Source organism: Cetorhinus maximus, chromosome 8, assembly GCF_964194155.1.
Source record: "Cetorhinus maximus chromosome 8, sCetMax3.hap1.1, whole genome shotgun sequence".
Classification (NCBI taxonomy): Eukaryota; Metazoa; Chordata; class Chondrichthyes; order Lamniformes; family Cetorhinidae; genus Cetorhinus; species Cetorhinus maximus.
The window spans coordinates 68,278,757-68,297,308 of record NC_135886.1 but is presented as its reverse complement, the minus strand read 5'-3'; the positions used below and the strand labels follow the sequence as shown (position 1 = coordinate 68,297,308).

The 18,552-nt window shown below is 41.2% G+C and overlaps 1 protein-coding gene across 2 annotated transcripts in view; it reads right to left on the bottom strand.

Moving 5' to 3' along the window:
* The window catches only part of rab41 (RAB41, member RAS oncogene family), a 41,332-nt gene extending 33,583 nt beyond the window's left edge, over positions 1-7,749 (bottom strand). The window contains exons 1-2 of one of the 2 annotated variants that reach the window (XM_078546974.1): positions 7,580-7,749; positions 886-944 (exon numbers count right to left, since the gene is read on the bottom strand). In XM_078546974.1, the coding sequence (XP_078403100.1) occupies positions 886-944; positions 7,580-7,652 (132 nt within the window). In that variant the 5' untranslated portion in view covers positions 7,653-7,749. The remainder of the gene's footprint in view (positions 1-885; positions 945-7,579) is intronic. The other variant, XM_078546976.1, reaches the window with a different exon arrangement.
* Positions 7,750-18,552: the final 10,803 nt, after the last annotated feature.

Sequence of the window (18,552 nt, the reverse complement as noted above, 5' to 3'; positions counted from 1 at the left end):
TATTAATTTTGCACTGTAGCATCCAGCTGGTGCGTAACCATGGACAGTAAATCATGCAGGTCAATGCCTGGTTCATTTGCGGTAGTCCACTGTTCCAGCTATATTTGGCCTAGCACAGTTAACTGAAGGGTGGTTACTGGATGACAAGAGATATTAGCTGCTGACCACATGGCTGATAACTCCACTGTGCAACCCATGCATGCACAGCATGCATAAAACGAAAGCCCATGCTATCACACAAATGAATAGAACAGATCATTGGAGTGCTTAAACAATGCTCCCATTGCTCTACTACTCACAGCCACAATGCAAAAACAAATGTCTCCACAAAATAAACATTCTAAACCAAATTTATAAATTAATGTTATCTTGCAGACAAAAAGTCTACTAATTAGCCTAGAGCATTCCCCCTTAGTGCCCATCTTCCCTGTGTATTTGTCTATCCTAGTGCTCCAACACATTGCTACCCCAGTGGTTGCAGTATGGTTGATGGAAGACTGCTGACTTTCAGTGAAGACCACAGATGGCCTTGCAGGGTGACTGCGAGCAGCTCTGAGTTTAGAAAGCTCAGCTGTGGACTGCATCATCTTAACAAATTAAATACATTAAAATTTGGGAAACAGAAATAATATCCTGAAGATGGCACAATCACTTCTCCAGCTAAGAAGGTGTGAAATCTACTTAGCCCTCTGCTAATATTACACAGTAACAATCACCTCAGCCTTATGCAATACATCTTCCAGTATCCTAATGGCCTGTTCATATAGGATTTGGACTTTGACATGACTGTTTCCTAGACACTGCTGCTAATAACAGAAACTCAGCACAAGGACACAGAAGTACTACAAAACATGGAGCTAGATACTGGCCTACTGAATCACTCACCTGGTAAGTGTTGTCGAAACTGTCATACATAAACCTGGTTATCAGAGATGTCTTTCCAACTGCAACAAAAGCAACATTCCTCAAATTAGCAAACATACTTTATAGATTAAAGGAATATCATTTACAAGAGAAGACACAAATATCATGCACAATTAAAGAAAACAAAGGCTATCAGAACAGCTGAGAGATTAAAGGAGAAAGAAGTGGCAGATAATTTCAGTTGCAATGGTAAAAGCTTTTTTCAGCTACGTTAGGTGTAAAAAGGCTGCATACAGCCATTGAAAGACACCTTAGAGAAGATTCGTATGGACTCCCAAGGTATGGCAATTGAGTTAAATGATTTTTTAAAAATCAAGATTCACTACTGCGGTCAATGCTAAACAAACAGCTGTCAGGAAATTATTAATAAAAGACTGGTAATGCTTGATGTAAAAACATTATTAATTTGTCTTCTTATTGTAGTAATGTTTGCTTTCAGCATTTGTTAAAATTGTAATATTTTAAAATAGTTACAAGCATACAACAATTATCAGGTCTCAGCGCAATGCTCCCCCATTCTGTTGCATACACAACCTTTTAAGTATGCCTTTTCTTTGTGTTATGTTACCCTGCTTCTTGCCCAGGAGGGCAACTAGCCGAAGCTGAAATCAAACCCAGGCTCCTACATGAAAGATTATTCAAATGATTGTCAAGCTGGGCTTACACAGTATTCAGAATCAGTTCAACCAACTGCATGATCGAAAATTAAATACGTTATTCTCTATTTTCTACGTGGACTGAAGGAACGCTCCAGCACAGGTATTTGCATGATTGTGATATTAGATTAAAAAAACACTGAACTGCTTTGGTTTTTAGAAAATACTTGGGTCTTAATTTAAATTGAAAAATCTCAACATAACATTGATGCATATTGCTCCTTTAGGTAGAGAACTCTAAGCCTCATTAATGATATTCAATAGCCTGTACAGTACAGCAATGTGTAGTGTGTTGACAAATAGTCACCTCTGAAAGAATTTGCTACTGTCGTGGCATTTAGTGTTTGACTGGAAAATCTGGAATGGAAGGTGAAATTACACTGAAAAGGGGGATAAGCATCCAGGAAGAAGCTCAGCATGCCTGATCAATACATTGCAGTAAAATTAATGTGGTGAAAGTGGGATTTCATACAATGGCCATTTGAGCTATGAAAAAAATCAATGATGGGTTTGGGGTTGTCTTTGGAGGGATTTGGACTGTGACACTAGGGTGAAGTACTGGTCATGGCATGGAGAATGTCACATATGCACATTATGCAACATGAAAAGTTTAAGAGGAATTTTTCCAGTAACAACTTGATAACAATGTATTGAATTAACCAACTGACAGATGGACTACTCATCTGTTTGGAGAATGTTCAGAGACACAGAATTATTGATCAATAGGAACTATTACATTTAAGTCAATAACCAACAAATAGGAAATTAGCAATAGGCAGCGCTGACCTCTGACTGCACAGTGCTAATGCCAAATGGCAGACCAGAATTTAATCTCACCCATTTTAGTGTCCGCCTGATCAAACTATTAGAATGATGTTACCATGCGCAGCAAGGCTTGTTCTCAAAGACTTCAAAGGCCAAGTATTTCGAGAAACCATTCTGTGAATCCACACACTAAAAATAAATGATATGGGTTTGGATCCAGGGGCACAATACCAAAATTAAATGCAACTTAAAAACAGATTGTGTGATTAACTCTAAAAAGGACTGAAAATGATTTCACTAGAAAAGCGGGTGGATGGATGTCAAACAAAATCCAATGCAGAGAAAAAAATTAGATTATGAGATTGCAGAGCTCTGAGATGCAGAGGGATCTAAGTGACCTAGTGCAGGTACAAGTAATTAGGAAAGCTAATAGAATGCTATTGTTTATTGCGAGGGGTATTTAATACAAAAATAGGGAGGTTTTGCTTCCGTTATGCAGGGCATTGGTGAGACAACATCTGGAGTACTGTATACAGTATTGGTCTTCTTATTTAACAAACAATGTAAATGCGTTGGAAGCAGTTCAGAGAAGGTTTACCAGACTAATACCTGGAATGATCTTATGAGGAAAGGTTGGACAGGCTAGGCTTGTATCTGCTGAAGTTTAGAAGAGAAAGTGGTAACTTGATTGAAACATACAAGATCCTGAGGGGTCTTGCCAAAGTGAATGTGGAGAGGATGTTTTCTCTTGTAGGAGAATCTAAAAATAAGGGGTTGCCCATGTAAGTCAGAGATGAGGAGAAATTTTCTCTCTCAAAAGGTCGTGGGTCTTTGGAACTCTCTTCCTCAAAAGGTGGTGGAAGCAGAATCTTTGAATATTTTTAAGGCAGAGGTAGATGTATTCTTGATTAGTAAGGGGGCGAAAGGTTATTAGGGGTAGGTGGGAATGTTGACTTGAATTTATAAATCAGATCAGCCATCTTACTTAATAGAAGAGCAGGCTCAAAGGGCCAAGTAGCCTACTCTTGCTCCTAATTTGTATGGTCGTATACATCTTGGGAGGAATAAGCAAGCAGAGAAACTATACACTAACTGGTAAAACATTAACAGAGCAAACACTAAGGGATTCAGATACACAAGTCCTGAAAAGGCAAGGGCAATTTGATAAAGCTGTTTAAAAAGTACATAGGACCCTTTAGCTTTAACAAGTGGCACTGATAGTTCTAATCTAGTTCTACCTTTGCAGCATTAACCAGCTACATCAGTCAGTCCTGTTAGCAAAAACACAAACGCATGATCCTACTATTTTTATTTCAGGTAGTACTGATCCAAATAATTAATTCTTTAAACATTGTTTTTAAGAAGTGTCTTTTAACATGAAGCAGTTATCCCATCGAGTTCAAGAGAGATTAAATTTTCATCAGGCACGTGGACAGCACAGACAGACTAGTTTGTGCAAGGGGGCACAGGGACAATACTTCCATCCTGCAACTGATGTCACAGTACAGAAATGAAGAAGTCTTATTATCTCAATCAAGATTTCCAAATAAAATTAATTCATCAAGGTATCAAAAAGTACCAAATTAAAATATTACTTACACAAAAATAAAGCAATTCTTTCCATGCACACATTACTAATAATCAGAGTCTCAGACATCCCATTGCAGTCTGTCTTCATTCTAATTCTTCAGAGTGTAAACACTGCTGGCAGTGCAGTAGTGCTGGATGTCAATTGGAATATAGGTCTAGGAATAGCCAGTACAAGTGGCATGATGCACAGTACATATTTTGTACGTGCACAGGACCATATTAACAGTGTTATCCAAACACCTCAGTGCATACACAATACATAAGGGAATAACTTGGAATTACAAGGAAATCAACAAGGTTGGGGAGGTTCATTGGGAAGGATGAACGTGAAGACTCACAGCCAGCTGCTTGCAGCATTCCAGGCAGGTAGGCAGGGTTAAAGTCTGAAGAGGTAAACGCCATCTAAGATTTGTGCCAAACAAGGGAAAATAACCTCCTTAAAATATGTCTCTGCAGTTCTGGACAGAGAAAATCCCATGTATTCAGTTTACATACATGCTTGGGATAATGTGAGCCATACAACCCATTGAGTCTGTGACAGCTCTGTTAAAACAATTCAAAACTAATTGCATTGCCCTGTTTTCATTTCATTGCCCTGTAATCTTCCTCTGTTTTCACTATCGATCCCTTCAAAGATGCAAGAAAGGACACTGCACATAAGAGGAGTACCACAGATATTCTTGGGGCAAAGGCACCGTTGAGACCATCAGTATGAGGCCTTGCAGAAAGCAAATGGAGAAGAGCAGCTACCGAAATCTAACCCCACCAGGCATTAAGCTTCTTATGGACGTCATAAATTAGCCCTTGGTCCAGTCAAATATAGTGAAGATCAGCCATAATCAGAGAAAATAGAAGATAGAAGAGCCGGTTTGAAACCTTGCAGGACTGCCTCCTAAAGAGGGATCTCTGAAGTTCTGCAAGCAAATGAAGCAATACCATTTCCCAAAATAAATCCTTCAAATTGGAAACAAAGGCTTCCATAAAGAAACTCATGATTGGGCTGCCCACAACACATGTGGAATATCTGTTGAAATGTCATGGACAGGCATAAACTAAAGTCCAACATCAATTGACACTTGATGCCTAGCAGCAAGAGATCATGCTCAAAGGCTAGAAGGGTGGATTAATAATCCCAACTGAGAAAGGGGAATGCAGCAAAACCTTATATGAAAGCTACAAGAGGAATACCCTCCTGTCAAGTAAGAGATGGCTGCAGCAAAGTAGTTCATACTCAGTAGATCCACCACTGACAGAAGTCTGCAGTTCATCATAACCCAAGCATTCAGCACACCAAAAGAAACACTATTCACAGGCCATAAATGTGTGCTTTACAAGGCAAAGGTCTTCATATTTAGAATTCCCTGGCCTGCATTGGTCAAATGTGAGATCCAGGACCTGGCTGTAGTGTGCAACATCTGATTTGGCAAATAGGAACTCAATTTGATTAATTCTAAAGCAAGCGGATGCTCCAGATAAATTTGTCCAACTCATTCAACTCCTATACGAAGGGATAAGTTTGCATGTGCATATGCAATGATGCCAGCACCTTATTCAAACTGGACCTGGAGTTTGGCGAGTGTACTTTAACCAGCCCTGGCCTGTTTCTGCTACCAGTGGACTGCATCTTGGCAAATTCTGCTAGTCAAAGCATGAATGGCACTGAGCTAAATTTAGAAAGTTTCACTGACTTCAACTACGGCGACAAAATTGCTATTCTAGCAGTAATGCTAGAAATAATAAACTTGGCAGTAAGTATCCTCAAAGATGATTTTGCAACTGTAGGTTTTGAGCTCAATTGGCAAGAAACCAAAGTACATAATATTGGAGATTCAAATCCTTTTTCCACCACTGTAAACACCAAAACTGAATTTTCTGTAATATTGCTCAGTTTTGAAGAAATTTTATACCTAAAATATGAGCTGTCTAATGTTTGCTCAATGAATCCTGTCTGAACAGCTAAATATAACATTTTCTGCTCATGTCAGCTCTTTATCCAGATTGGAAGGGATACTGGAGTGCCACTCATACCCAATGGATTATATCTCAGCATAAATAACAGGGAAAATGTTTACTGACTAATCAGTCATAGTCATAGAGTTATACAGCACAGAAACAGGCCCTTCGGCCCATCGTAAACACGCCAGCCATCAAGCACCCATCTATTCTAATCCCATTTTCCAGCACTTGCCCCGTAGTCTTGTACGCTTTGGCGTTTCAAGTGCTCATCCAAATAATTCTTGAACGTTGTGAGGGTTCCTGCCTCTACCACCCCTTCAGGCAAAATGTTCCAGATTCCAACCATCCTCTGGGTGAAAAAATATCTCCCCAAATCACCTCTAAGCCTCCTGCCCTTATCTTAAATCTATGCCCTCTGGCTACTGACACCTCACCTCCACTATGCCCCTCATAATTTTGTGTCCCCCTCAGCCTTCTCTGCTATAAGCCTATCCAGTCTCTCTGATCAGTTAACTCTATATAAAATAATAAACCAGTGCAACACATTGAAAAGGAACTTCACACATAGGATTCCTAAATAGTGCATGTTTATGCAGCAATGTAAGATCCTAAACAAAAACAGAATTACCTAACAAGTTAGCAAGAAGAGCTGTCTCTAAACACACAAAGGATTCTTGACAACAAGGATAGAGAAAAAACAACAAATTGAAAGAACAAACAGCTTTCCTACAATGACAAAGGGGGTGCTCTAATTACTTGGAATGAGGAGAAAAAAGGCTGGGGAAAGACAAAATGGGTTAATTGATATAACCAGGAATGAAATGACAGAGAAAAGTTCCCAAACTTAAGATGAGCACAGACATCTGGTTTTCCCCAATGTAGAGAACTACACAAGACAGATTCCAATGTACAAAACACTTTGATATTCGAGGGATCAAAATCCAATCCAACATATTTAGTAGGCAGAAACCACTTCTTCTGGAAGGAGCTTTGGCAGGGAGATGTTTGCTGTGAGGCTAACTCCTCTTCCACTGTGCTAAGTGCCTGATCACCGTCTATCAGCCATTCCTATAACTTTTTCCCTCTGTCACAAATCCATCTGACAGTTAAATCCTGGAACTTCTAAAGGTGACGATCACCAGAGACATGGCTAAAAAGGCACACATCGGATCTATTTTGGGATTTTTCATTCATTGAAAAAAAAGTAAATACACCAAGCGCCCTGTTTTCTGAAGCCCTGAAGGATGAAAGGCGGAAGGTCCCAAACAATTGGAAGAGAGACTGAAGGCGGGTAACTAGCCACTAAAAATAAGCAGCGTGGAGAAATGAAACAAGGGAGAGCCAGGTGAGCGCTTCAAACGTCTCTCAATCAGATTGATCAGTCTTAAGTTTCTAGGTAGGTAGGTAAGGTAAGGTGAGGTGAGGTGAGTTGGGGTGGGGTGGGGGGGTTGGTGGGGAAAAATATCCTTCAACGAGGTCATTGCTCTTAGATCCGAGGCTCAATGGGGCGGTTTCCTTCTCTTAGCTCAGTCACAGTAACTGGGCCTTGCAGTCACAGCAAAGACCGCGGCCTCGGGGCCTGACTGAAAGGCCCGGATGCTCCTGCCGCGCTGTCCTCGCTTGCCGCAAGCCAGCTCTTGCTCACGACAGTCCGAGGCTCATCCGCGGGCCTAGCGTCGGTCACTCACCGCTCTGTTCGCCCAGAAAGACGAGCTTAAACTTGCGCAAGGGATTTCCGAACTCTCCGCCTCCGCCGGACATAATGATGGTGCTAAAAGCGAAAGGGAATGGGAGCGAAACCGTCCGATCAGCAAGACAAGCTCGTCACCGCAGCAACAAGTGCGTCACTTCCGCTAGCCCCGCCCCTGCTCGTCAGGTTGCTTGGTGACTGTAATAGGCCAGATGATCCACTGGACTACCTCTCAGGATGGCAACATGGAGTTGAGTGTGGCGTTTAACAAGAGGAGAAAGAGAGAGGAGGAAAGGTCTTCCTATGTGATTGCAACTCTGTGAAGTGTCCTGGGACATGTTTGTACAATATACAGTCTCTCTTACAAATGCAAGTTATTATTTTTATTGGGGTGAGGAAAATATAAGAGAAGAATGGCCAGGCATTCTCCCATAAGGGGACCCTAGTAGCCAGCTTGCATCTAGGCCGATTCATAATGCCCAGGAAGTGAACAGGGAAGCCTTATCACCGTACTTGAGTTAATTGGAAGGTACGCTACATAAACTTGAGCTTCTCCAAAGCTCTGCTGCCTCATATATCCCAGTTGAGTCAAGGCCAGTTCAATTGTCAGCCCTGTGCATGCTGACCTTCCAGCCCAGCAAGGTCTCAATTTTAAACTTCATGTACAAAAGCAAAATGCTGTGAATGCTGGAAATCTGAGATACCCTCCTTCATGTTGTGTAGCACTACCACTGTGCTAAATGGTTAGATATCAAACAGCTGTAGCAACTCAAAACTGAACATTCATGAGGTGCCGTGGGCCATCAGCAGCAGCAGAATTATATATAAGCACAATCTCATGGCCTGGCATATCCCTCACTACCATTACCAAAGCTGGGGGATCAACCCTGGTTCAATGAAGAATGCAGGAGGGCATACCAATAGCAGCAGCAGGCATACCTAAAAATGAGGTGTCAACCTGGTTAAGCTCCAGCACAGGACTATTTGCATGTCAAGCAGTGGAAGCAGCATTTGATAGCCAGAGCTATGCGATCCCATAACTAATGGATCAGATCTAAGGTCTGCAATGCTGCCACATCCAGTCGTGAACAGCTAACTGGAGAGGGAGGCTCCACAAGTATCCCCATTCTTAATGATGGGGGAGCCCAGCACATCAGTGCAAAAGACAAGGCTGAAGAATTTGCAACCATCTGCAGCCAGAAGGACCAAGTGGATGATCCATTTCGGCCTCCTTTTGAGGTCCCCAGTATAACAGATACCAGCCTTCAGCCAATTCAATTCGCTTCACGTGACATCAAGAAATGGTTGAAGGCACTGGATATTGCAAAGGCTATGGGGCTGAACAAGAGTACAGCAATAGTACTGAAAACTTGTGCTCCAGAACTTGCCGTGCCCCTAGCCAAGCTGTTCCAGTACAGCTACAATGCAGGCATCTACCCAGCAATGTGGAAAATTGCCCAGGTATGGCCTGTTGACTAAAAGCAGGACAAATCCAACCTGGACAATTACCATCTCATCAGTTTACTCTCAATCATCAGTGAAGTGTTGGAAGGTGTTGTCAACATTGCTATCAAGCGGTACTTACTCAGCAATAACATGCTCACTGATGTTTGGTTTGTGTTCCCCCATGTCCACTCAGCTCCTGACCGCATTACAGCCTTGATCCAAACATGGACAAAAGCGCTGAACTCAAGAGGTGAGGTGAGACATCAAGGCAACATTTAACTGAGTATGGCATCAAGGAGCCCTAGCAAAATTGGAGTCAATGGGGAAATTGCTCCACTGGTTGGAGATAAGCAAGGAGCTAATGGGAGGAAAGATCTTGTGACAGTTTCTATCATGAGGGACAAAGTATTTGACAAACTAATGAGACTAAAGGCAGACAAGTCGCCAGGACCTGATGGCCTGCATCCAAGGGCTTTAAAGGAAGTGGCTGCAGATATAGTGGAGGCATTGGCCGAAACATTCCAGAACTCATTGGATTCCAGGAGTGTTCCAGTGGATTGGAAAGCTGCTAATGTGATGCCACTGTTCAAGAAGGGAGGGAGACAAAAAGCCAGAAACTATAGGGCCAATCAGCCTAACATCTGTCATTGGGAAAATGCTAGAGTCCATCATTAAGGAAGAAATAGGACATTTAGAAAAGCTTAACGCAATCAAACAGAGTCAACATAGTTTTGTGAAAGGGAAATCATGTTTGACAAATTTGTTAGTCCTTTGAGGATATAACAAGCAGAGTTGATAAAGGGGAATCAGTAGATGTAGTGCATTTGGATTTCCAGAAGGCATTCGATAATGTGCAACATAAAAGGTTATTGTACAAGATAAGAGCTCACGGTATTGGGGATAATGTATTAGCATGGATTGAGGATTGGTTAACACACAGAAGACAAAGAATCGAGATTAATGGGTCCTTTTCAGGTTGGAAAGGTGTAATTAGTGGAGTGCCACAAGGATCAGACCTAGGGCCTCAATTATTTACTATCTATATTAATGACTTGGAGGAGGGGACAGAGTGTAATCTATCCAAATTTGCTGACGATACAAAAATAGGTAGGAGGGCATGTTGTGATGAGGACATAAGGAATCTGCAAGGGGATATAGATAGGTTGAGTGAGTGGGCAAAAAGCTGGCAAATGGAGTTTAATGTAGAAAAGTGTGAGGTCATGCACTTTGGTAGGAAGAATCAAAAGGCAGACTATTATTTAAATAAGGAGAGATGCCAAAAAAGTGCAGCACAGAGGGATCTGAGTGTTCTTGTGCATGAAACACAAAAAGTTAGCGAGCAGGTGCAGCAAATAATTAAGAAGGCAAATGGAATTCGGACCTGAATTGCTAAGGGGTTGGATTTTAAAAATAGGGAAGTCTTGTTACAACTGTACAGAATGTTGGTGAGGCCGCACCTGGAGCACCGTGTACAGTTTTGGTCCCCGTATTTACTGGTATTGGAGGCAGTTCAAAACAGATTCACTAAGCTGATTCCTGGTATGAAGGGGTTGACTTATCAAGAACGGTTAAACAGGTTAGGCCTTTATTCATTAGAGTTTAGAAGAATGGGGAGTGATCTTATTGAAACGTACAAGATTCTGAGGGGGCTTGACAGGGTAGACGTTGAGAAGATTTTCCACTAATGGGGGAATCTCGAACTAGGGGACATAGTTACAGAAGAAGGGGACACTCATTTAAAACTGAGATGCGAAGGAATTTCTTCTCTCTGAGGGTAGTGAATGTCTGGGATTATCTACCCCAGAGAGTTATGGAGGCTAGATCACTGAAAGTATTTAAAAAGGAGGTACATAGATTTTTGAAATACCAGGCAGCTGAGGGCTATGAGGAGGTGGCATGAAAGAGGAGTTGAAGCCTGCGGCAAATCAGCCATGATCTTATTGAATGGCGGGACAGGCTTGAGGGCTGAATGGCATACTCCTGCTCCTATTTTTATGTTCTTATGAGTCATACCTAGCACAAAGGAAGATGATTGTAGTTGTTGGAAATCAATCATCTCAGTCCCAGGACATCACTGCAGGAGTTCCTCAGGGTCGTGTCCTTCGCCCAACCATCTTCAGCTGTTTCATCAATGACCTTCCTTCCATCATAAGGTCAGAAGTAGGGATGTTCGCTGATGATTGCACAACGTTCAGCACCATTCACGACTCCTCAGGTACTGAAGCAGTCTGTGCCCATATGCAATAAAACCTGGACAACATTCAGGCCTGGGCTGATAAATGGCAAGTAACATCCGTGCCACACAAGTGTCAAACTGTGACCAACTCCTACAAGAGAGAATCCAACCATCTTCCCTTAGAATTACCATCGCTGAATCCCCCACTATCATCTTCCTGTGGGTTATCATTGACCAGAAACTGGACTAGACCAGCCATATAAATTCTGTGGCTACAAGAGCAGGTCAGAGGCTGGGAATTCTGCAGCATGTAACTCACCTCCTGACTACCCAAAGGCACAAATCAGGAGTGTGATGGAGGAGGGAGTTCAAGATCTAAAGTTGTTGAATTCAATATTCAGTCCGGAAGGCTGTAAAGTGCCTAGTCGGAAGATGAGGTGCTGTTCCTCCAGTTTGCGTTGGGCTTCACTGGAACAATGCAGCAAGCCAAGGACAGACATGTGGGCAAGAGAGCAGGGTGGAGTGTTAAAATGGCAAGCGACAGGGACATTGATGATTACTTTGGTGCTGCTTCATGCTCTCATCGGGACCTGGAAAAATTTATTAATTTTGCTTCCAATCTCCACCCCTCCATCATTTTCACATGGTCCATCTCTGACACTTCCCTTCCCTTCCTTGACCTCTCTGTCTCTATTTCTGGTGATAGACTGTCCACCAATATCCATTACAAGCCTACCGACTCCCACAGCTACCTAGACTACAGCTCCTCACACCCCGCTTCCTGTAAGGACTCCATCCCATTCTCTCAGTTCCTTCGCCTCCGTCGCACCTGTTCTGATGATGCTACCTTCAAAAACAGTTCCTCTGACATGTCCTCCTTCTTCCTTAACCGAGGTTTTCCACCCACGGTCGTTGACAGGGCCCTCAACAGTGTCCGGCCCATCTCCCGCGCATCCGCCCTCACACATTCTCCTCCTTCCCAGAAACATGATCTTGTCCTCACTTATCACCCCGTCAGCCTCCGCATTCAAAGGATCATCCTCCGCCATTTCCGCCAACTCCAGCATGATGCCACCACCAAACACATCTTCCCTTCACCCCCCCTGGCGGCATTCCGTAGGGATCGTTCCCTCTGGGACACCCTGGTCCACTCCTCCATCACCCCCTACTCCTCAACCCCCACCTATAGCACCTCTCCATGCCCACGCAAAAGATGCAACACCTGCCCCTTCACTTCCTCTCTCCTCACCGTCCAAGGGCCCAAACACTCCTTTCAAGTGAAGCAGCATTTCCCCTAACTTAGTCTACTGCATTCGTTGCTCCCAATGCGGTCTCCTCTACTGGCAACCGCTTTGCAGAACAGCTGCGGTCTGTCCGCAAGAAAGACCCAAACCTCCCTGTCGCTTGCCATTTTAACACTCCACCCTGCTCTCTTGCCCACATGTCTGTCCTTGGCTTGCTGCATTGTTCCAGTGAAGACCAACGCAAACTGGAGGAACAGCACCTCATCTTCCGACTAGGCACTTTATAGCCTTCTGGACTGAATATTGAATTCAACAACTTTAGATCTTGAACTCCCTCCTCCATCCCCACCCCCTTTCCGTTTCTTCCCCCTTTTGTTTTTTCCAATAATTTATATAGATTTTCCTTTTCCCACCTATTTCCATTATTTTTAAATCTATACCTTTTATGCCCTGTTAGTCTTTCCACCCCACCCCCCACTAGAGCTGTACCTTGAGTGTCCTGCCATCCATTCTTAATTAACACATTCGTTTAAATAATATCACCACCTTCAACACCTCTTTATTCTTTTGTCTGTGACATCTTTTGATTATCTGCTCCTATCACTGCTTGCTTGTCCCTACAACCACAACACCCCCCCCCCCCACTTCTCTCCCCCCACCCCGCACCCCCACCTTAAACCAGCTTATATTTCACCCTCTCCTAATATTACTCAGTTCTGTTGAAGGGTCATGAGGACTCGAAACGTCAACTCTTTTCTTCTCCGCCGATGCTGCCAGGCCTGCTGGGTTTTTCCAGGTAATTCTGTTTTTGTTTTGAATAACCTATAGATTTTAAACAGAAACCAGGCAAAGCACATTTGACCTTATGAATTCAAAATGAGGTCCTTTGCAATTTGGTTCCTTTGCAGACACAGTTGTAGGGTTTACAGACTGCTTCAATCTTACATGCCTCTGACCTGCACATACAAAACTCCTTTCTTTCTATGCCTAGCCTTCCCTTTGAATGTAAATTCTCATTGTACCACCAAGTCGTTGAACTCCACCTCTTCTAACAATAAAACCCCTTTCATAGCACCAATTTTATTAGTAATATAAACATATTGCTTGGTGTCTCCTAGCTAGGTGCAATGATTTTACTCCCTTTTCAATTGTTTATTCAGCAAATGCAAGTGTACTCTTTACCTTCTAGCTTTATGTTTATCTAATTAACATCTAAAACTACTATACATCAAAGCACCCAGACTAGCTGGCTTTAATCCAGTTTAGCCACACAGAGACACACCCTACTACAAGTCCAATTTAAAAATAATTTCCAATAACATTATAGACATTAATACCTCTTCATGACATTCCCCTCCCTATCGACAAATGAACTGTCATAATTTTAAAAGACGGCTTCCTTTTTTAATAACACATCTCACACTATCTCCTATACTTATTACACTATTACATTACCAGATGCACGCATTAACATAATATATGTTCACAAGTCTTTGGTATCAACAGAAAACACTCCAGTTCAGTGTCCAGGTTTTTTAAAACGTCCAATTTTCTTTTAAGCTTCAAACTCTTGATAATGCATCTGCGAACAGATTTCCTCTACCAGCAACATGTATAATCCGTAGGTTAAATGGTTGTAATAATAGTCTCCATCTGAAAAATCTTGCACTTTTGTCTCGAAATTTGTCCAAAAACTTCAAAGGATTATGGTCTGTATAAACAGTTAATTGTTTGCAACATAAATTTCAAAATGCTGCAGTGCTAACACCAAACCCAACATCTCTTTTTCGATCATTGAATATCTTCTCTGTTGTACATTCTCTGTTGTTATAGTCCACTTGGCATTACAAAAGCTGATATCTCCTTTGCTCTCTCTGACAACGGTACCTGCCAATATCCTTTTAGCAAGTCAATCTTTGTGATAAATTTCGATTGTCCCACTTTCTCAATGCAATCTTCCAACCATGGTATAGGATATGAATCTGCTTTTGTCACCGCATTCACCTTTCGATAGTCCATACATAGTCTTTGTGTTCCATCCAGTTTCGGTACCAGTATTATAGGCGAACTCTAGTTACTGCAACTAGAGTCAATGATATCATTTTGAAGCATGAAATTAATTTCTTTTTGTGCTTGTGATAACTTTACCGGATTTAATCTATAAAGATGTTGCCTTATTGTAGATGCAACCTGTACAGAGACATCATGTATCGCTAAATCTGTCTTTCCCAATTTATTCCCACAAATAGATTTGTGTGACTGCAATAGCTTTTCCAAATAACTTTGATACTTGTTTGGAAGGTAACTCAATATTTCATTTAAATTTTCAAGCACCCCCTCATTATCCAATTTGATTAGAGGAAAATCAATTTCAGAGTCCTGCACTTCTACCTCTTTCTCATCCATCATCACTAATACCTCTTTTTGTTCCTCTTCCCTGTCAAAGTAGTTTTTAAGCATATTTACATGACACCCTCCGCTTTCTTCTATCTGGAGTATTAAATCATTTACTTCACTCAATTTCTTTTCAATCCTGTAAGGCCCGCTAAATCTTGCATTTAATGAATCACCTAGTAGTGGTAACAACACTAGTACTTTCTCTCCAGAAACAAAACAGTGAGCTTTATCTTTCTTATCTGCCTTCATTTTCATCACTTGCTGTGATGTCTTTAAATGTTCCCTAGCCTACTCACATGCTCTGTTCGATCTTTCCCTGAAATTTGATATGTAATCCAGGAGAATAGTTTCTGAATTTTGACCCACCAATTTCTCATGAATCAATTTCAGTAGTCCTCTTACCTCATGACCATAAACTAGTTCAAAGGGGCTAAAACCAGTTGATGCATTAGGAGCATCTCTAATAGCAAATAACAAGAATGAAATTCCCGTATCCCAATCCTATGGACAATCCTTACAGTATGCTCTCATCATGTTTTTAAAGTTTGATGCCACCTTTCCAGCTCCTTGTGATTCCGGATGATAAGCTATTGACTTAAACAGTTTTATCCCCAAACTGTTCATTACTCCCTTAAACAGCTGTGACATAAAATTTGAACCCTGATCTGATTGTATTTCCTTTGGTAAACCATATCTTGTAAAAAATTTAGTGAACTCCTCCACAATCCTCTTAGCTGTATTATTTCTTAAAGGTATTAGTTTAGGAAACCTGGTAGACACATCCATTATTGTCAGTAAGTACTGATTTCCACTTTTAGTCTTAGGGACGGGTCCTATACAATCAATCATGATCCTAATAAAAGGTTATTCAAATGCTGGTATTGGGATTAAAGGTACCAGCTTAATCACTGCTTATGATTTCCCTGTTGCCTGACATGTGTGACAGGTTCTACAGAACTTGACTACATCCCTATGCAATCCTGGCCAAAAAAAATAAATCCTCTGTATCTGTTCCTGTGTTTTCCTAATTACTAAATGTCCCCCCATTGGAATTTCATGAGCAATTCTCAGAACCTCATTTCTATACCCAGCTGTGATAACAATCTGATGCACCTCCCTCCAGCTTTCATTTGCTGAAACATGATCTGGCCTCCATTATCTCATTAGAATATCTCTCTTAAGGAAATAACATACTGGAATACATTTTGCTCCTGCTTCTGAGTAAGCTTTCTGATATAGCTATTTTAATTGCAAATCATTTTTCTTTAACTCCACTAACCTCCCTGTGTTATTGTCCCTGCAGTCTTTCCTCCTGAACATTGTTAACAAACACAGTGCCAGCTAATTGGATTTCAATACCTTCTTCTTGCCTTTGAACTGCCTGTCCTTCTTGTTTCAACCTGTATGCTTCTGACCTCATTATCACACAATCTGGAAACAATCCAGGATGCTCCTTCTATAGCACCTCTGTTGAAAACCCATTTACAGGCTGCTCAATTACCATAGGCATCACCCAAATCTGTGACCCAGCTATATCGTTACCCAAAATAAATTGAACCTCTGCAATGGGCAATTTTTTCATTACTCCAACAATAACTTCACCTGTCTTCCATTTGCTCTTTAAATTTACCTTCCACAATGGAATTGATTTAGCATCTCCATGAACCACACTTATTATCACCTGCTCCTGCAATACTCCCTTTGAACAACAAATATCACTATCCCACATCATTAAGGATTGACTAGCTCCTGTGTCTCTTTAAATTTTAGCATCTTTACCTATTCCACCCTGTACACATGGAAAGACTTTCCCTTCACACACAAAGTGTTTAAACATTTCTGCAACCTGCTCCTCAAAATTCTCTTGGGTAAACTGTGAACACATTCCTACTTTACCTATCACTGATTCTTCCTGGTTTACCTATACACAAACCACTGGTTTTTCCTGTGCATGAACCTCAGAACCCACAGTACTTTTACTTCCAGAACTTTTCTGTACCCCAATAATTCCAACAGATTTTCCCTGCAATTTCAAACACACTGACTTCATGTGCCCCACTTTATTACAATGAAAACACCTCAATTTTTGAATGTCACTCCTACCCTCAGCACCTTTTTTATTCTGAGAAAAAAACTTACTGGGAATTTTCAGCTACTCATTCTCTTCCCGGGCTACCTATCTTCCTTTCATCTTCCCACTTTCTATCCTTTTCCGATTTGAAAGGGTGACTAAAAAAATGTTTAGCTTTATGAACTAACTCATAATTATCAGCTATCTCTGCTGCTTGCCTTACAGTTTGAACCCTCTGTTCCTCCACATGAGTTCTCACTATGAAGGGATTGAGTCTTTAAATTCTTCCAAAGGAATTACTTCCCTAAGAGCTTCATATGTTGTCTCTATTTTTAACATCCGTATCCATTGTTCAAAATTACTTTGTTTTACTCTCAAACTCAGTATAAGTTTGCCCAGACTGTTTTCTCATATTCCTAAATTTCTGCCTGTATGCTTCAGGAACCAATGCATATGCACTCAAAATAGCCTTTTTCACCACGTCATAATTCACTGATACTTCTTCAGACAGCAAAGCATTTACCTCATGCGCTGTACCCACCAACTTAGACTGTATCAATAACGTCCAGTACTCCTGTGGCCATTTCATCTGTTTAGCTAGCTTCTCAAATGAAATAAAGAATGCTTCAATATCTTTTTCCTCAAACTTTGGAAGAGCTTGTACAAATTTAAACATCTCCCCACAGGGTTTTAGGTTAAAGGTTTTTTCATCATCAGAACTCTCCTCAGAATCTGTGTTCTCTTTTTTAACTTCCAACCTTTTAAGTAGTTATTCCCTTTCCCTTTCTTTCTCTCTTTCTCTTGCCTCTCTTTCTTTATCCTTCTTTCCAGTTCCAGCTTCCTTTCTTGCTCCTGCCTTTCTGCTTGCTCCCTTTTGAATGCCATTTCTCTTTCCTTTGCTTCCAATTCAAGTTTTTTAGTTTCCTTTCTTGTTCAAGTTCAAGCGTCTTCATTTGCAACTGAAGTCTCACTACCTCCAGCTGGAACTCACTTGTGTCAGATATCACTTCCAAGTGTAGATGCTGTGCTATACCTTTAATTGTATCTGCTTTCCTAGCCCCTACAGGTAACCCCAATTGTAATTTATCCGCCACTCTGTTAACTTATTTTTGGAGACGTTTTGTAACCCAATCAGAGTTATATCTTCTACTCCCAGACAAGTCTTGCAATTGCCAAAGCCATCTTGCAGCCTCACCACTTATAAAAATACCTCACCAACTCCTGAATTCAAAATGCTTCTCATACTCGTAACCATAAGATTCACCAATTCAAAACCAATGAAGGAATTACAAATATTGTCCTGCCAAGAGTCCCCAATTGTTATGACACAGCAGTTGGTAAAGGCTGAGTTTTTTTAAATCCCAGAGGGAAACTTGAACAACTGTCATAACCTATATTTTCAATTGGTATGTTTGAGATGCAGCACTGAATTCAGAAATGAAACCACTAAGCCTCAAGAGGTTTTTTTATATAAACTAAATTAAACATTTATTAATTTAACAAGAAATTAAACACATATACACGTCTACAAATTGCTATCATAATAACTTTTAAACAAATCCCCAAATTAATCACTCCCAGGTATATCTTCACCAGGGTAACAATAACCCATAGACTTTAAACAGACACCAGGGGCA